Source organism: Electrona antarctica (genome assembly GCF_951216825.1).
Source record: "Electrona antarctica genome assembly, chromosome: 4".
NCBI classification, from domain to species: Eukaryota; Metazoa; Chordata; class Actinopteri; order Myctophiformes; family Myctophidae; genus Electrona; species Electrona antarctica.
Window position 1 is genome coordinate 56,520,075 of NC_136809.1, and position 21,174 is coordinate 56,541,248.

At 49.9% G+C, this 21,174-nt stretch overlaps 1 protein-coding gene across 1 annotated transcript in view; it reads right to left on the reverse strand.

The window, feature by feature from the left end:
- The window catches only part of ctnna2 (catenin (cadherin-associated protein), alpha 2), a 782,371-nt gene that overhangs the window by 106,854 nt on the left and 654,343 nt on the right, over positions 1-21,174 (reverse strand). The window contains 1 exon segment of the mRNA XM_079499975.1: positions 4,069-4,161. Within this exon segment, the coding sequence (XP_079356101.1) occupies positions 4,069-4,161 (93 nt within the window).

Here is a 21,174-nt window from a genome sequence, read left to right on the forward strand (position 1 = left end):
AGGACCCTTTGTATCCTGACCTTTGACCTCTAAACATGACAGCATGTGACCTCTCACTACAAGAGGACCCTTGTAACCTGACCTCACTGTCGGCCATGGAAACCTCTTATATGTTGTGTTTTTAATGTGTTTGTTTTTGTTTTTCATATAATTTATGCTAATGGTCATCCTTTGACCACTTCATTCCATGTTGATCTGACCTCACTGTCGGCCATGGAAACCTCTTATATTTTGTGTTTTTATTTTTCATATAATTTATGCTATTGGGCATCCTTTGACCACTTCATTCCATGTTGATCTCTGACCTCATCAAATCCCTTAGATCTCCATATATGGAGCTAAAGTCAGAACAGGTCAGCTCCATATATGGAGATCTAAGGGATTTGATGAGGTCAGAGATCAACATGGAATGAAGTGGTCAAAGGATGCCCAATAGCATAAATTATATGAAAAATAAAAATAAAAAGGGCAGTTCCCCTTTCCATTATGTTGATCTGACCTCATCAAACAGAATGGAATCATCACCTATAGATCTGCTTATATGGAGCCGGCCAGCAACTCTATATACGTGTGACCTAACGGACACCAAATTAATAGTTTATCTCCTGCTTCCTGACTGTGCCGGATTACGAAGCCGTGTTGTTTCAGCGCGACCTCAGGGCATCGGCAACATAGTTAAAGGTCTGTTGACGAGTAGCGAAAATAGCCTAATCTAGAAGCTCATAACGCGTCCCGATGCAACGCGTTGGGAGCTTGTAGATCTGCTTCTTTTGCAGGTTGAATAAAGCATGCTTGGAAGTCTGTCTGTGGGTTTTATGCTCGTTGGGAATGATGCCCATTCGAGAACGCTGGCACCTCCGCTTATGCAAGACCCCATTGTACATGGTTTTATCTGTTGTACCCATTGTCAGAATGTCAGTGTATACTTAGTGCAGCACCCATTATTATCAGGCCGGTATAAATGGTGCATTTGTAAAGCGCTTTTATCCAAAGCGCTTTACATAATTGTGCATTACATTCACCACATTCACACACACATGCACACACATTTCCATAGATTGTGCATTACATTCACCCATTCACACACACACACACACATGCACACTCTAGGGACACAGCCAGACTAGACAGACTGATTAGGTCTTTTCTATGCTGTGGTGTGTTGGGGGAGGGAACGCCAGACAGACAGAGGGACACAGCCAGACTAGACAGACTGATTAGGTATTTTCTATGCTGTGCTGTGTTGGGGAGGGAACGCCAGACAGACAGAGGGACACAGCCAGACTAGACAGACTGATTAGGTCTTTTCTATGCTGTGCTGTGTTGGGGAGGGAACGCCAGACAGACAGAGGGACACAGCCAGACTAGACAGAATGATTAAGCGAGCAGGCAAGGTGACAGGGACCAAGCCTGACTCTGTGGCGGTGTGATGGCAGAGAAGAGGACTCTGGCTATAAGACACTAGCCATCCTGGACAATGTTAGTCACCCACTGCACACTTTGTTCTCAGAAGACATTTGTCTATGTCATAGACAATGTTCATTCAGGGATTGACGTCGATTGACGTCATTCGGGGATGATCCATATCTAGGGGGATTTGATGGAATGTGTTTGTTTTTCCAGATGATCATACCGACTCTTCCCTCTCTGCACTGCACTCCCACGGAATGATCCTCAGGACTATAACATGCGGCGAGTTTTCATTTTGATTGGACGGATCGGATTGTTCTCGGGATAAAGTGGGTTGTTGTTTCTTTCTTTTTCATTTCCTGAACAGTATAACGGCTTCAGAGCACTATACTAAGGTTTTCAATAAAGGAATCGCACTGCAGTCGCTCACCTATGTGGGCACAGACTGTCTATCAGTGTTCATTTCGTCGACTGAAACTAAGACGGAAAATGTCCGTCGACTACATTTTTCCCGCTGAGGAAAACTGAATGGAAACTAAATAAAAACTAAGCTATGATGACTAAAACTAAGACTAAATATATACTGACAATTTCGTCAACAAATAAAAAGTAGACTAAAATGTTAGGAAGGGACTAGTGGACAAGAGGTCCGGTTTTAAGTCATTCTACACTTGCTTGCATGCTGACAATAGCCGATCTACAAGATCACAACGCGTCGCGCTGCGACGCGTTGTGAGCTTGTAGATCGGCTATTTTCAGCAAGTGTAAAATCAGCCATTACAACGCCATCAAGGCCCGCGAAAACACATTTGAGCCGACTAAATCACCTGTAGATTTAGTCGACTAAAATCCTATGATATTTAGTCGACTAAAACTAAACTTAACACTAAAACATTCCCGGTGACTAAAATGTCACTAAAACTAAATGAAAACTATATTTAAGAGACTAAGACTAAAACTAAAATACAAATTTGCTGCCAAAAACAACACTGGTGGCGGCCATTCTCTCACATATATGTGGGCACAGACTGTCTATCTGGGTGGCAGCCATTCTCTCACCATGTGGGCACAGACTGTCTATCTGGGTGGCAGCCATTCTCTCACCTGTGTGGGCACAGACTGTCTATCTGGATGGCAGCCATTCGCTCACCTGTGTGGGCACAGACTGTCTATCTGCATGGCAGCTGTCTGTGTATAAGAAGGGTCAGAGTAGGATGTATTTCCTGAGGACACTGGCCTCTTTCAACATGTTTTACCGGTCAGTGTTCTCCAGCGTTCTTTTCTATGCTGTGGTGTGTTGGGGAGGGAACGCCACAGCCAGACTAGACAGACTGATTATGTCTTTTCAATGCTGTGGTGTGTTGGGGAGGGAACGACACAGCCAGACTAGACAGACTGATTAAGCGAGCAGGCAAGGTGACAGGGACCAAGCCTGACTCTGTGGCGGTGTGATGGCAGAGAAGAGGACTCTGGCTATAAGACACTAGCCATCCTGGACGATGTTTAGTCACCCACTGCACACTTTGTTCTCAGAAGAGCAAATTCAGTAACAGGTTTTTTATCCCAGACATGTAGCACAGATAGACTTAAGAACTCCTTTATCCCATCAAGGGCCATTAGACTATGTAATGAATCAAGGGGGGCCGTGGGGGAGAGATGAGGAGGGAGGGGGTTGGTCAGTTAACGTATTTTGTTTTTGGTGTTGCACGTTTAACTCATGCCTTTTTAACTTATAGCTATGCCTTTTTCTACTGCATTCAGTTTACTGCATGATGTAATGCATTTGCATGTTCATCATGCTCTTTTTGAGTGGTGTAAACCACTCCTACGACTGGCTTTGTAAGTTTACGTGTCTGTCTGTCTGTCTGTCTGTTCGTACCAAAAAATGAGCATGGCATGCTACGGTCACCCAGTTTACCCGGGAGTGATTTCATTACGTCAGACATTACGTCAGACCACAGCTGATCAGGCTATATAAGACCTTACACCACTCAGTTCACACGGGTGTGATTTTTATTGTATGTTTTGCACTGGAGCTGTTGGACAAAACAATTAATTCCATTCTCTCACCTGTGGGCACAGTCTGTCTATCTGTGTGGCAGCCATTCTCTCACCTGTGGGCACATACTGTCTATCTGCCTGGCAGCCATTATCTCACCTATGTGGGCACAGACTGTCTATCTGCCTGGCAGCCATTATCTCACCTATGTGGGCACAGACTGTCTATCTGCCTGGCAGCCATTATCTCACCTATGTGGGCACAGACTGTCTATATCTGCCTGGCAGCCATTCTCTCACCTGTGGGCACAGACTGTCTATCTGTGTGGCAGCCATTATCTCACCTATGTGGGCACAGACTGTCTATCTGCGTGGCAGCCATTATCTCACCTATGTGGGCACAGACTGTCTATCTGGGTGGCAGCCATTCTCTCACCTATGTGGGCACAGACTGTCTATCTGCGTGGCAGCCATTATCTCACCTATGTGGGCACAGACTGTCTATCTGGGTGGCAGCCATTCTCTCACCTGTGGGCACAGACTGTCTATCTGCGTGGCAGCCATTCTCTCACCTGTGGGCACAGACTGTCTATCTGCCTGGCAGCCATTCTCTCACCTGTGGGCACAGACTGTCTATCTGCGTGGCAGCCATTCTCTCACCTGTGGGCACAGACTGTCTATCTGCGTGGCAGCCATTCGCACCAACTTCACGCCCTCCTCGTTGTTGGAGATGGAACAGGCCAGGTTGGCAACCTGGAGGACACAAGGAAAAACAACTTGTTTACGGTAATGACGGCAACATTTCTAACTCATAATAGCCTCATAACGATTGTACAGAAATGATGTTTTTTTATGTGGACACACAGCCCCGGTTTATTAACCCATTTAGGCCTGACGACGAAATAAGAAAAATGTCTTTTTAAAATGAATTTTTTTCAGGAAAAAACTCATGTTTCTGTATCAGTGGTTCTCAATATTTCATGTCAAGGACCACAACAATTATATGTAATATGCCGCCGACCCCCATCTGAAAATATGTTGTTCCAGGGACCCTCCAGAAGCAAAGATTTGAGTTAAAAAAATGAAACTCTGAATATATATTCAAAGATTTGAGGCACATTTACATGATTTTTCAAAAAAAGCAGACCTACAAGTTCATAGCGCGGCACTCGGTGGCAAAGTGCCCCTCACTTCACACGGGTGTGATTTTTTTTATATAGAAATAAAATGTATATTACGCATAATTGAGTTCAGCCTATTGGCCCGGCCCTCCACAATATTTTCTGTTTCTTATTTTATTGAAATTGAAATGTATTGAAATGTATTGACAAAGGTTTCCAGCCCAGGATAAAATCCAAACCCCCCCCCCCCCCCCCCCCCCCTCTGTTTTATTTTTCTTATAATACAGTTACAAAATCCCATATTTACCAGATTATGACTTTACAAGCCAGTTCTATAATTATACAACATATATTTTGTGTAATTATCTATTTGGCCCCTTTGGGAAAAAACAATAACTGCCCACCCTGCAGCGTCCATCCAGGGTGCTCTTATTAAGCAATATTACACGAGAGGGTGTGGTTTAACGTGATTATTGCCACGACAGTGATGCGGTCAGGAACGAGACGTAGTCGAGTTCCGCAAACATCACTGAAGTGGCAATAATCACGTTAAACCACACCCTCGAGTGTAATATTGCAATTATACAACAGTCACCCTTAAAACTAAGAAAATATATTCTTTTAATGACAGATGTAGTCACTACGACCACAAATGTCCCAAGAAACTAGCTAGCCTAGCCACCGAGTTTGTTAGCGCTCTGGGAAAACAGAGCAGCTGAATTCTTTGTTTTGATTAGGTGGTGAATGGTGCTGGTTTGATCCACGGCTAGAAGGCCATGTTTCAACCAATCAGATTGCTTCCTCGAAACGACCTGTTGTATAATTTGCAACACACACCACGGTACAAACAATTATTATTCCCCCCTTGTTTACGTCATTTCTATGTCGCTCAATAAGCTCCCCCCGGCTCCCATAATAATGGTTGCTCATTTTGAACATGTGTGCAGATAGTTGATTCCAGGAATGTCAGCCTCAGCCTCATGCCTGTGCACCAACACGACACACACCTCCTGTTATTTGTGCAGGCGTGGACGGGGGATTTAACCCATTTTGGGCGGGAACCCCTTTTGATGTTTTAAGCATTATGTTATGCTTTATCTGTTGAAAAATAGCAGATCTACAAGCTCGTAGCGCGGCACCGAGTGCCGCGCTACGAGCTTGTAGGTCTGCTATTTTTGAAAAATCGTGAAAATGTCCCGAAAATCTTTGAAGATCTTTCAGAGCGAGTTTATAACTCAAATCTTAGCTGTCAGGGTCCCTGAAACAACATATTTTCAGATGGGGGGTCGGCGGCCAATGTCATATATATTTAGAGTCCTTGACATGAATATGTTTGAGAACCGTACTGACATAAAAACATGGGTTTTTCAGAAAACTCAGGATTTAGAAGACTTTATTTTTTTTTATGTCAACGTCAGGCATAAATGGCTTAATGCTTGGCTTGCAAAGGCAATGTCGGCGGCGTAAAATATGTACAGAGGGTTAGGGCGCCTGCTCGACTGTTAGATTGGTATTTGTTGTTATACCCCACACACACACACACACACACACACACACACACACACACACACACACACACACACACACACACACACACACACACACACACACACACACACACACACACACACACACACACACACACACACACACACATGGGTTCTCTCATGCCCGCCTCCTGCCACACGTCTTTAAACCATTTAGGCCTGACGTCGAAATAAAAAAAAACGTTCGCTCTGAAAGAATATATTATACCTATTCAAAGATTTGTGCCGCATTTTCACCATTTTTCAAAAATAGCAGACCTACAAGCTCGTAGCGCGCCACTCGGTGGCGCGCTACGAGCTTGTAGATCTGCTATTTTTCAATAGCTAAATTATAACATAATGTTTAAAACACCAAAAGGGGTTTCCGCCCCAAAATGGGTTAAACCAACATCACCAGACCTAGACCAGCTATACCGCTACGCTTTCCCCCTGGCTTTGGGTTTATAAAATAGCTGATATATCTTGAATAATTCAGATCACATACAAAAGGAACATGTTTTTTTTTTTCCCTTTTTCACTGGACAATCTCTCAAGGGCAGATTCGCTGCAACATTGGAGGGGGGGGTGGGGGGTGCGGGGGGGTGGGGGGTGCGTGTGTGTGTGTGTGTGGGGGGGGGGGGGGGGGGACAGAAAACCCTGTACTAGATACACAACATCACAGTTGTCCAAACACTGGGTCGGGACTCATTTGTGAGTCACAGACCAATTTTTATGGGTCATGATGCGAGTACAAAAATTAATCTCTTTTTTTTGGTGGCCAACTTTTTTTTTTCTTCTTTTTTTTAGCACAGACATTACAGGAGAGGGAAACAACAATGATGTATATACGTAGTTACCAGTACCAATTACGTATAACATAATACGTGTTTATTTTTCTAGCAAAACATTAAAAAAAATCAGACCCGTCTGAAGTGAGTGGTACCGTACCGTACCGTAACGTACCGTACCGTACCGTACCGTACCGTACCGTACCGTAGCGTAGCGTAGCGTAGCGTAGCGTACCGTACCGTAACGTACCGTACCGTACCGTAACGTGCCGTGCCGTACCGTACCGTACCGTAACGTACCGTACCGTAACGTACCGTACCGTAACGTAACGTACCGTACCGTACCGTACCGTAACGTACCGTACCGTAACGTAGCGTAACGTAACGCAACGTACCGTACCGTACCGTACCGTACCGTACCGTAACGTACCGTACCGTAACGTACCGTACCGTAACGTAACGTACCGTACCGTACCGTACCGTAACGTACCGTACCGTAACGTAGCGTAACGTAACGCAACGTACCGTACCGTACCGTACCGTACCGTAACGTAACGTACCGTACTGTACTGTACTGTACTGGCCCTCCTCCCTGGCCTGTGTGTGTCTGTGTCTGTGTGTTAGGCTGTGCAATAGTGACACTTGGTGGTGAACAAACGCTACAACGCTATATTTCATGCTCGGACACAGCCAGGGACAGACCCAGGGACACAGGGACAGACCCAGGGACACAGCCACATACACATAGCTGTCTATAGGAGTGGTTGCAACCGCTCAAAAATAGATAGTTATATTTCCAACAACAAAAGAAAATATCTATAAATGCAGTCTCTGTGTGTGCGTACAGTACGTGTGTACGTCTGTAAACTACTGTGGAACGGTTATCATAATATTAACTTACTTATATTGATCCTACAAACAATTTAATATAGGGTATGGTTTTGCACACTCAATTCATAATTAGCGTTCCAATTTGTGGAGGTCTGGCTCATGGACTATAAACAATTGGTTCTGGACTGAACCGGTGGAAACCGGTGGCCTGTGACCGGATAGATAACAGAAACAGAATGACACAGCAACGCGAAAGGAAAAGGTCATCAGTTGGCAGGATGCCAACGTTGTACAACACTTTATACTTCCATTAACCCATTTAGGCCAGACGTCGACATTTAAAATGCTGACAGTTTTCTGAAATACCTCATGTTTCTGTATCAGTGGTGCTCAATAGTTCATGTCAAGGACCCCAAAAATGATATGTAATTGGCCACCGACCCCCCCCCCCCCATCTGAAACAAAGATTTGAGTTAAAAACGTTCGTTCTGAAAGAACGTATATTCAAAGATTTGCGCCGCATTTTCAAGATTTTTCAAAAAATAGCAGACCTACAAGCTCGTAGCGCGGCACTCGGTGCCATGCTATGAGCTTGTAGATCTGCTATTTTTCAATAGCTAAAGTATAACATAATTCTTAAAACACCAAAAGGGGTTCCCGCCCTGAATGTGTTAAGACACATGGGGCAGTATTATGCGTGTCTTAAGTACCAGGTCTTATTACTTAACTTAAGCCCTGGAGGTGTGGTCAATGCTGTTTGGCCACTCAGAATAGCCAAATGGCCTTGATCACGCCTCCAGGTCTTAAGTTAAGTAATAAGACCTGGTACTTAAGACACGCATAATACTGCCCAAAGTGTCCGACATGACATCATTTATATTTTGTAGGAATTCTTAGTTACTTTTGCCAACACATTCCCTGCATGCGGATCCTGGGGTTTTTCATTAGCAGATCTGCCTTTATCATTAACGGTGCTTACTGGGGCGAAAAGGAAAAGCTTCAGTCGTATAATTAAGATGCCAGATGGTCTGTATCTATTGAGCAACTCTTTTGCTTAATTCATTTTGGGCGGGAACCCCTTTCGGTGTTTTAAGCGTTACGTTATACTTTAGCTATTGAAAAATAGCAGATCTACAAGCTCATAGCGCGCCACCGAGTGGCGCGCTACGAGCTTGTAGGTCTGCTATTTTTGAAAAGTTGTTAAAAATGTGGCGCAAATCATTGAATATATATTTCAGAACGAACATCTTTAACTAAAATATTTGCTTCTGGAAGGGGGTCCCTGGAACTACATATTTTGAGATGGGGGGTCTCCGTGGCCCAATGGAGATAATTCTGGGGGTCCTTGACATGGAAAAGGTTGAGCACCAGTGACACAGAAACATGTTTTTTTTCAGAAAAATGTTAGGATTCAGAAGCCTTCTTTTTTTTTATCGACCCTCAGTCCAAAATGGGTTAATTCATGTGCCCGTCTCCGTGTGAAGGTGTACCGTCTACTGGCTAAAGGTCTCTCCCGTTGCACCGCTGTGTACGAGAACACATCCTGCTCCTCCAGATTCGCCTCGCAGGCGAGGCCGTTTTTAATTGTGTGCCTTGAACTGCGGCACGCTTCTAGTACGTCGTCATGCAGACCCGACACAGCCACTCTCACAAAACTAAACCAAAAAAGAATACTAGTTCAGCATGTTCCACTATCGAGCAATTTCTATTCTGTTGTGGAAAGACAGGAGACAATACATTCTGAACAGAACCAGTATCTTTTACTAGGGCCTTCAAATACAATACTTTTCTAACTTGACCTTTTTACCAATCAAAATAATATGAACCCATTTAGGCATGACCTCAAAATTTCAAAAAAATCTTCTAAATCCTCCAGTTTTCTGAAATATATATATTTTCACGATTTTTCAAAAGTAGCAGACCTACAAGCTTGTAAGCGCGCCACTCGGTGGCACGCTATGAGCTTGTAGATCTGCTATTTTTCAATAGCTAAATTATAACATAATGTTTCAAAACACCAAAAGGGGTTCCCGCCCAGAATGGGTTAAAGAAACTGTTAACTGGTTAATATGTGTACCGTCACTTTAGAAGCGTAATTTTGTTTACCCGGACTGCAGCGCTGGTTGGCAGGTATCAATACACTTTTAGACTGGCATGTTTGTGCCAGCATGGACGATTACATTTATTTATTGATCGCCTCTTGTCTTAATTGTTTAAACATGCGACGTCATGGGCCGCTATGCTCCATAACAGGGTTGATAAGCCCAAAGCTTATTGATACCGGGTACTCAATAAGCTTGTTATCGGGTTGATTTTTTTTCCGGGCATTGGGTATCGAGCTCCATCCCTAGTCCATTAGACTCTGTCTAATGGCAATCCGGACAACAACAAAAAAACGTGAATGTATCTGTAGCTGTCTGACACACCCAAATAGTCAGCTTCTACGGATTGGAGGGCGCGTTTGCGCCGCTTAGCAATTAGTATTGATTTCATTGATTGAAAACTTTATTCACATTTTTTAGAATGGGTATACAGTTCAATAGAAAGTGTAGGTCAATACAAAAACTTCTACTGCGAGGATTTAACCATGAAAAGACTTGATTACATCAGGGTCCTCTATTTTCAATTCATCAGAATATTTAGAGACGTACAAAATACACTTCTATGAAAAACAGGAAATCCTCATCATATACAGTTAAAGAAAGTCATAAAGGGTCTTTGCATTTTTTTTAATTGCAGCCGTCCTTAACACTTAGACCGCTATCATTTATTGAAAAATTAGGATCTAATTCACGCCAGCATTTTTTTAATTTGAGCTCTTATTTTGAAAATCCGCCATTTCCGGTCCACAACCGGTAGTCCTACGTTAGGAGTTTTCACACAGCTGGATGGGCCTTGTTTACAATGTAAATCCAGGCCGGAGCTCCGGAGAGCTCTAGATTGTCAGCTCTGTGCCGTCAAAGAAACGCTGTTTTGACCAAAAATGCCATCTGGGACAAAGAATAGGAGTTACAGGCGATTGAAAGAAATGGATAGAATGGATGCTTATGGCGACGACGATCTAAGATGGGCGATCCAGTTCTGTGCTAACAACACAGCTAGCTAACCGGCTAACGTGAGTAGCATTTTGGCTCGAGCAATCGAACGCGCTATAAAAGCTCAATTGCCGGAGGCCGTCGGCAATGGCGATAAGCGTCACTATCAAAATTAGGCTTCAATTGACTTTAATCGTCGGCAATGGCGCGGAGGGTGTTAAGTGCTTTTTGAGAGCGGTTTTGAAGGAGTCTAGGGATTCACATTTTGTAATGGCTGTTGGTATAGGGAGTTCCACAATTTAGTGGCATTGGAGAAAAAATACATTTAAACCCTTGTTTGAGCCGAATCTGGGTTTCGCGTGACTTTGTTGAACTGCTTCTGGGTGTTTTGATTTGGCACTTCGTTGACATTAAAGTATATAGGTCCCTGATTGGCAATCCTGACTCGTCAGGCTTATAGCTGACTGGTCGAGCTACGGCGTAACATTTGTGATGTCAATACACAGTTTAAGTGACAGAAGAGCCGTGCCATGGAATAATGGCATAGCAGCATGGCGTGCGCACACACTTCACTCGAGGGTGTCCCCCGCCTTCCTCGCAATATATCTCTCCATTGTATCACTATATTTCAGAGTTAATTTACATTACATCAGACTCCATGTTGATCTAACGTCATGGATAAGCAAATTGAATGCCAAAACAAGCCATGGCTTTGAGTTAAACAGACAACACGGCCGTTTGGCGGAGAGCAGTGCCTCTCCGCATTAAGCCCCCACCCCCCCCCCCCACACACTCCTCACGCGTCACTGTCGGAGGCAAATTGGGGTAAATTAAATTTATGGTTGAAGACTGTTGCTTTATAGAGCTCTTTCTCCCTTTGCGCAGTGACAGCTGGGAGCACGTTGATGGATTGCACTTCGTTATGTAAATGGCGACTAGGTGCGTGCGTGCGTGCCTTCGAGTCAGACAACGCCTAGTCCAGGCGTCTCTTCCTGGTTTCCGGACAGCTGGTGGATGGAAATATAGAGCGCTCGCGCGGGGCTTGAACTCAACGCGTCGGTAAAGACCCGGAAACGCCTTTGCCGACGCTACAAGTTGCAGCCGCGCTATACGAGCGTCATATCCACCCACCGGCTGTCTGGAAACCAAGAAATGTGTTCTACAGAGGACTCAAAACTACATAAAACCACATTTATAGCTTCTGACTGGTTACCAGAGTGATTTTTGTATTGGAGATTATGTAATGGGTACTGTCATTTTTTTTTGTATTTGATTGGGTGTTTTTTAAACTGTAGTGTCACTGTATTTTTTTTTAGAAAAAGTCTCCCGTGGACAAGTGGTGCAAACTAGCACATGTGCTAACACACTGAAAAACAATACATCTACAATTTGTACAACTGTGCAATGGCCAATGAGCAATGTAATTGTTATGTCCATATCAAATAAATAAACGTACACATGAACATGAACCAGCAGCGCATGTTCGCCAACCAGCAGCCTCATGTTCGCACAACCAGCAGCATCATGTTCGCCAACCAGCAGCCGCATGTTCGCCAACCAGCAGCCTCATGTTCGCCAACCAGCAGCCGCATGTTCGCCAACCAGCAGCCTCATGTTCGCCAACCAGCTGCCTCATGTTCGCCAACCAGCAGCCTCATGTTCGCACAACCTTCCCGCATGTTCGCCAACCAGCAGCATCATGTTCGCACAACCAGCAGCCTCATGTTCGCACAACCAGCAGCATCATGTTCGCACAACCAGCAGCATCATGTTCGCACAACCAGCAGCCTCATGTTCGCACAACCAGCAGCCTCATGTTCGCCAACCAGCAGCCTCATGTTCGCCAACCAGCAGCCGCAAGTTCGCCAACCAGCAGCCTCATGTTCGCCAACCAGCAGCCGCAAGTTCGCCAACCAGCAGCCTCATGTTCGCCAACCAGCAGCCTCATGTTCGCCAACCAGCAGCCTCATGTTCTCCAACCAGCAGCCTCATGTTCGCCAACCAGCAGCCTCATGTTCGCCAACCAGCAGCCTCATGTTCGCCAACCAGCAGCATCATGTTCGCCAACCAGCAGCATCATGTTCGCCAACCAGCAGCATCATGTTCGCCAACCAGCAGCATCATGTTCGCCAACCAGCAGCATCATGTTCGCCAACCAGCAGACTCATGTTCGCCAACCAGCAGCCTCATGGTCGCCAACCAGCAGCCTCATGGTCGCCAACCAGCAGCCTCATGTTCGCCAACCAGCAGCTGCATGTTCGCCAACCAGCAGCATCATGTTCGCCAACCAGCAGACTCATGTTCGCCAACCAGCAGCCTCATGGTCGCCAACCAGCAGCCTCATGTTCGCTAACCAGCAGCCGCATGTTCGCCAACCAGCAGCCTCATGTTCACCAACCAGCTGCCTCATGTTCACCAACCAGCAGCCTCATGTTCACCAACCAGCAGCCTCATGTTCACCAACCAGCTGCCTCATGTTCACCAACCAGCAGCCTCATGTTCACCAACCAGCTGCCTCATGTTCACCAACCAGCAGCCTCATGTTCACCAACCAGCTGCCTCATGTTCACCAACCAGCAGCCTCATGTTCACCAACCAGCAGCCTCATGTTCACCAACCAGCTGCCTCATGTTCACCAACCAGCAGCCTCATGTTCACCAACCAGCTGCCTCATGTTCACCAACCAGCAGCCTCATGTTCACCAACCAGCTGCCTCATGTTCACCAACCAGCAGCCTCATGTTCACCAACCAGCAGCCTCATGTTCACCAACCAGCTGCCTCATGTTCACCAACCAGCAGCCTCATGTTCACCAACCAGCTGCCTCATGTTCACCAACCAGCAGCCTCATGTTCACCAACCAGCAGCCTCATGTTCACCAACCAGCTGCCTCATGTTCACCAACCAGCAGCCTCATGTTCGCCAACCAGCAGCCTCATGTTCGCCAACCAGCAGCCTCATGTTCACCAACCAGCAGCCTCATGTTCGCCAACCAGCAGCATCATGTTCGCCAACCAGCAGCCTCATGTTCGCCAACCAGCAGCCTCATGTTTGCCAACCAGCAGCCTCATGTTCGCCAACCAGCAGCCTCATGTTCGCCAACCAGCAGCCTCATGTTCGCCAACCAGCAGCCTCATGTTCGCTAACCAGCAGCCTCATGTTCGCCAACCAGCTGCCTCATGTTCGCCAACCAGCAGCCTCATGTTCGCCAACCAGCAGCCTCATGTTCGCCAACCAGCAGCCTCATGTTCGCCAACCAGCAGCATCATGTTCGCCAACCAGCAGCCACATGTTCGCCAACCAGCAGCCTCATGTTCACCAACCAGCAGCATCATGTTCTCCAACCAGCAGCATCATGTTCGCCAACCAGCAGCATCATGTTCTCCAACCAGCAGCATCATGTTCGCCAACCAGCAGCATCATGTTCGCCAACCAGCAGCATCATGTTCGCCAACCAGCAGCATCATGTTCGCCAACCAGCAGCATCATGTTCGCCAACCAGCTGCCTCATGTTCGCCAACCAGCAGCATCATGTTCTCCAACCAGCAGCCTCATGTTCGCCAACCAGCAGCATCATGTTCTCCAACCAGCAGCATCATGTTCGCCAACCAGCAGCATCATGTTCTCCAACCAGCAGCATCATGTTCTCCAACCAGCAGCCTCATGTTCGCCAACCAGCAGCATCATGTTCTCCAACCAGCAGCCTCATGTTCGCCAACCAGCAGCATCATGTTCGCCAACCAGCTGCCTCATGTTCGCCAACCAGCAGCATCATGTTCTCCAACCAGCAGCCTCATGTTCGCCAACCAGCAGCATCATGTTCTCCAACCAGCTGCCTCATGTTCGCCAACCAGCAGCATCATGTTCTCCAACCAGCAGCCTCATGTTCGCCAACCAGCAGCATCATGTTCTCCAACCAGCAGCCTCATGTTCGCCAACCAGCAGCATCATGTTCTCCAACCAGCAGCCTCATGTTCGCCAACCAGCAGCATCATGTTCGCCAACCAGCAGCATCATGTTCGCCAACCAGCAGCATCATGTTCGCCAACCAGCAGCCTCATGTTCGCCAACCAGCAGCCGCATGTTCGCCAACCAGCAACGCATGTTCGCCAACCAGCAACGCATGTTCGCCAACCAGCAGCCTCATGTTCGCCATCCAGCAGCCTCATGTTCGCCAACCAGCAGCCTCATGTTCGCCAACCAGCAGCCTCATGTTCGCCAACCAGCAGCATCATGTTCGCCAACCAGCAGCCTCATGTTCGCTAACCAGCAGCCGCAAGTTCGCCAACCAGCAGCCTCATGTTCGCCAACCAGCAGCATCATGTTCGCCAACCAGCAACGCATGTTCGCCAACCAGCAGCCTCATGTTCGCTAACCAGCAGCCGCAAGTTCGCCAACCAGCAGCCTCATGTTCGCCAACCAGCAGCCTCATGTTCGCCAACCAGCAGCCTCATGTTCGCCAACCAGCAGCCTCATGTTCGCCAACCAGCAGCCACATGTTCGCCAACCAGCAGACTCATGTTCGCCAACCAGCAGCTGCATGTTCGCCAACCAGCAGCATCATGTTCACCAACCAGCAGCATCACGTTCTCCAACCAGCAGCCTCATGTTCGCCAACCAGCAGCCTCATGTTCGCCAACCAGCAGCCTCATGTTCGCCAACCAGCAGCCTCATGTTCGCCAACCAGCAGCCACATGTTCGCCAACCAGCAGCCTCATGTTCGCCAACCAGCAGCTGCATGTTCGCCAACCAGCAGCCTCATGTTCGCCAACCAGCTGCCTCATGTTCGCCAACCAGCAGCATCATGTTCGCCAACCAGCAGCCTCATGTTCGCCAACCAGCAGCCTCATGTTCGCCAACCAGCAGCCTCATGTTCGCCAACCAGCAGCCACATGTTCGCCAACCAGCAGCCTCATGTTCGCCAACCAGCAGCTGCATGTTCGCCAACCAGCAGCCTCATGTTCGCCAACCAGCTGCCTCATGTTCGCCAACCAGCAGCATCATGTTCGCCAACCAGCAGCCTCATGTTCGCCAACCAGCTGCCTCATGTTCGCCAACCAGCAGCATCATGTTCGCCAACCAGCTGCCTCATGTTCGCCAACCAGCAGCCTCATGTTCGCCAACCAGCAGCCTCATGTTCGTCAACCAGCAGCATCATGTTCGCCAACCAGCAGCATCATGTTCGCCAACCAGCTGCCTCATGTTCGCCAACCAGCAGCCTCATGTTCGCCAACCAGCAGCCTCATGTTCGCCAACCAGCTGCCTCATGTTCGCCAACCAGCAGCCTCATGTTCGCCAACCAGCAGCCTCATGTTCGCCAACCAGCAGCCTCATGTTCGCCAACCAGCTGCCTCATGTTCGCCAACCAGCAGCATCATGTTCGCCAACCAGCAGCATTATGTTCGCCAACCAGCAGCATCATGTTCGCCAACCAGCAGCATCATGTTCGCCAACCAGCAGCATCATGTTCACCAACCAGCAGCATCATGTTCGCCAACCAGCAGCCTCATGTTCGCCAACCAGCAGCTGCATGTTCGCCAACCAGCAGCCTCATGTTCGCCAACCAGCAGCCTCATGTTCGCCAACCAGCAGCCTCATGTTCGCCAACCAGCTGCCTCATGTTCGCCAACCAGCAGCATCATGTTCGCCAACCAGCAGCATCATGTTCGCCAACCAGCAGCCTCATGTTCGCCAACCAGCAGCCTCATGTTCGCCAACCAGCAGCCTCATGTTCGCCAACCAGCAGCCTCATGTTCGCCAACCAGCAGCCTCATGTTCGCCAACCAGCAGCCTCATGTTCGCCAACCAGCAGCCTCATGTTCGCCAACCAGCAGCCTCATGTTCGCCAACCAGCAGCCTCATGTTCGACAACCAGCAGCATCATGTTCGACAACCAGCAGCATCATGTTCGCCAACCAGCAGCCTCATGTTCGACAACCAGCAGCATCATGTTCGCCAACCAGCAGCATCATGTTCGCCAACCAGCAGCCTCATGTTCGACAACCAGCAGCATCATGTTCGCCAACCAGCAGCCTCATGTTCGCCAACCAGCAGCCACATGTTCGCCAACCAGCAGCCTCATGTTCGCCAACCAGCAGCCACATGTTCGCCAACCAGCAGCCTCATGTTCGCCAACCAGCAGCCTCATGTTCGCCAAACAGCAGCCTCATGTTCGCCAACCAGCAGCCACATGTTCGCCAACCAGCAGCCACATGTTCGCCAACCAGCAGCATCATGTTCGCCAACCAGCAGCCTCATGTTCTCCAACCAGCTGCATCATGTTCGCTAACCAGCAGCCTCATGTTCGCCAACCAGCAGCCTCATGTTCGCACAACCAGCAGCCTCATGTTCGCACAACCAGCTGCCTCATGTTCGCCAACCAGCAGCATCATGTTCGCCAACCAGCAGCCTCATGTTCACCAACCAGCAGCCTCATGTTCGCACAACCAGCAGCCTCATGTTCGCACAACCAGCAGCCACATGTTCGCCAACCAGCAGCCTCATGTTCGCACAACCAGCAGCCTCATGTTCGCACAACCAGCAGCCACATGTTCGCCAACCAGCAGCATCATGTTCGCCAACCAGCAGCCTCATGTTCGCCAACCAGCAGCCTCATGTTCGCCAACCAGCAGCCTCATGTTCGCACAACCAGCAGCCTCATGTTCGCCAACCAGCAGCCTCATGTTCGCCAACCAGCAGCCTCATGTTCGCCAACCAGCAGCCTCATGTTCGCCAACCAGCAGCCTCATGTCCGCCAACCAGCAGCCTCATGTCCGCCAACCAGCAGCCGCATGTTCGCCAACCAGCAGCCTCATGTCCGCCAACCAGCAGCCTCATGTTCGCCAACCAGCAGCCTCATGTTCGCCAACCAGCAGCATCATGTTCGTCAACCAGCAGCCTCATGTTCGCCAAACAGCAGCCTCATGTCCGCCAACCAGCAGCCTCATGTCCGCCAACCAGCAGCCGCATGTTCGCCAACCAGCAGCCGCATGTTCGCCAACCAGCAGCCTCATGTCCGCCAACCAGCAGCATCATGTTCGTCAACCAGCAGCCTCATGTTCGCCAAACAGCAGCCGCATGTTCGCCAACCAGCAGCCGCATGTTCGCCAACCAGCAGCCTCATGTTCGCCAACCAGCAGCCTCATGTCCGCCAACCAGCAGCCTCATGTCCGCCAACCAGCAGCCGCATGTTCGCCAACCAGCAGCCTCATGTCCGCCAACCAGCAGCCTCATGTTCGCCAACCAGCAGCCTCATGTTCGCCAACCAGCAGCCTCATGTTCGTCAACCAGCAGCCTCATGTTCGCCAAACAGCAGCCGCATGTTCGCCAACCAGCAGCCTCATGTTCGCCAACCAGCAGCCTCATGTCCGCCAACCAGCAGCCTCATGTCCGCCAACCAGCAGCCTCATGTCCGCCAACCAGCAGCCTCATGTTCGCCAACCAGCAGCCTCATGTCCGCCAACCAGCAGCCTCATGTCCGCCAACCAGCAGCCTCATGTCCGCCAACCAGCAGCCTCATGTTCGCCAACCAGCAGCCTCATGTTCGCACAACCAGCAGCCTCATGTTCGCACAACCAGCAGCCACATGTTCGCCAACCAGCAGCCTCATGTTCGCACAACCAGCAGCCTCATGTTCGCACAACCAGCAGCCACATGTTCGCCAACCAGCAGCATCATGTTCGCCAACCAGCAGCCTCATGTTCGCCAACCAGCAGCCTCATGTTCGCCAACCAGCAGCCTCATGTTCGCACAACCAGCAGCCTCATGTTCGCCAACCAGCAGCCTCATGTTCGCCAACCAGCAGCCTCATGTTCGCCAACCAGCAGCCTCATGTTCGCCAACCAGCAGCCTCATGTCCGCCAACCAGCAGCCTCATGTCCGCCAACCAGCAGCCGCATGTTCGCCAACCAGCAGCCTCATGTCCGCCAACCAGCAGCCTCATGTTCGCCAACCAGCAGCCTCATGTTCGCCAACCAGCAGCATCATGTTCGTCAACCAGCAGCCTCATGTTCGCCAAACAGCAGCCGCATGTTCGCCAACCAGCAGCCGCATGTTCGCCAACCAGCAGCCTCATGTTCGCCAACCAGCAGCCTCATGTCCGCCAACCAGCAGCCTCATGTCCGCCAACCAGCAGCCGCATGTTCGCCAACCAGCAGCCGCATGTTCGCCAACCAGCAGCCTCATGTCCGCCAACCAGCAGCATCATGTTCGTCAACCAGCAGCCTCATGTTCGCCAAACAGCAGCCGCATGTTCGCCAACCAGCAGCCGCATGTTCGCCAACCAGCAGCCTCATGTTCGCCAACCAGCAGCCTCATGTCCGCCAACCAGCAGCCTCATGTCCGCCAACCAGCAGCCGCATGTTCGCCAACCAGCAGCCTCATGTCCGCCAACCAGCAGCCTCATGTTCGCCAACCAGCAGCCTCATGTTCGCCAACCAGCAGCCTCATGTTCGTCAACCAGCAGCCTCATGTTCGTCAACCAGCAGCCTCATGTTCGCCAAACAGCAGCCGCATGTTCGCCAACCAGCAGCCTCATGTTCGCCAACCAGCAGCCTCATGTCCGCCAACCAGCAGCCTCATGTCCGCCAACCAGCAGCCTCATGTCCGCCAACCAGCAGCCTCATGTTCGCCAACCAGCAGCCTCATGTTCGCCAACCAGCAGCATCATGTTCGTCAACCAGCAGCCTCATGTTCGCCAAACAGCAGCCGCATGTTCGCCAACCAGCAGCCGCATGTTCGCCAACCAGCAACGCATGTTCGCCAACCAGCAACGCATGTTCGCCAACCAGCAGCCTCATGTTCGCCAACCAGCAGCCTCATGTCCGCCAACCAGCAGCCTCATGTCCGCCAACCAGCAGCCTCATGTTCGCCAACCAGCAGCATCATGTTCGTCAACCAGCAGCCTCATGTTCGCCAAACAGCAGCCGCATGTTCGCCAACCAGCAGCCGCATGTTCGCCAACCAGCAACGCATGTTCGCCAACCAGCAACGCATGTTCGCCAACCAGCAGCCTCGTGTTCGCCAACCAGCAGCCTCGTGTTCGCCAACCAGCAGCCTCATGTCCGCCAACCAGCAGCCTCATGTCCGCCAACCAGCAGCCTCATGTCCGCCAACCAGCAGCCTCATGTCCGCCAACCAGCAGCCTCATGTTCGCCAACCAGCAGCCTCATGTTCGCCAACCAGCAGCATCATGTTCGTCAACCAGCAGCCTCATGTTCGCCAAACAGCAGCCGCATGTTCGCCAACCAGCAGCCGCATGTTCGCCAACCAGCAACGCATGTTCGCCAACCAGCAACGCATGTTCGCCAACCAGCAGCCTCATGTTCGCCAACCAGCAACGCATGTCTGCCAACCAGCAGCCTCATGTTCGCCAACCAGCAGCCACATGTTCCCCAACCAGCAGCATCATGTTCGCCAACCAGCAGCCTCATGTTCGACAACCAGCAGCATCATGTTCGCCAACCAGCAGCCTCATGTTCGCCAACCAGCAGCCACATGTTCGCCAACCAGCAGCCTCATGTTCGCCAACCAGCAGCCACATGTTCGCCAACCAGCAGCCTCATGTTCGCCAACCAGCAGCCTCATGTTCGCCAACCAGCAGCCACATGTTCGCCAACCAGCAGCCACATGTTCGCCAACCAGCAGCCTCATGTTCACCAACCAGCAGCCTCATGTTCGCACAACCAGCAGCCTCATGTTCGCACAACCAGCAGCCACATGTTCGCCAACCAGCAGCCTCATGTTCGCACAACCAGCAGCCTCATGTTCGCACAACCAGCAGCCACATGTTCGCCAACCAGCAGCATCATGTTCGCCAACCAGCAGCCTCATGTTCGCCAACCAGCAGCCTCATGTTCGCACAACCAGCAGCCACATGTTCGCCAACCAGCTGCCTCATGTTCGCCAACCAGCAGCCTCATGTTCGCCAACCAGCTGCATCATGTTCGCCAACCAGCAGCCTCATGTTCGCCAAACAGCAGCCGCATGTTCGCCAACCAGCAGCCTCATGTTCGCCAACCAGCAGCATCATGTTCGCCAACCAGCAGCCTCATGTTCGCCAACCAGCAGCCTCATGTTCGCCAACCAGCAGCCTCATGTCCGCCAACCAGCAGCCTCATGTTCGCCAAACAGCAGCCGCATGTTCGCCAACCAGCAGCAGCCTCATGTTCGCTAACCAGCAGCCTCATGTTCGCCAACCAGCTGCCTCATGTTCGCCAACCAGCAGCATCATGTTTGCACAACCAGCAACGCATGTTCGCCAACCAGCAACGCATGTTCGCCAACCAGCAGCCTCATGTTCGCCAACCAGCAGCCTCATGTTCGCCAAACAGCAGCCGCATGTTCGCCAACCAGCAGCCTCCTGTTCGCCAACCAGCAGCCTCATGTTCGCACAACCAGCAGCATCATGTTCGCCAACCAGCAGCATCATGTTCGCCAACCTTCCCGCATGTTCGGACTAACGGGAC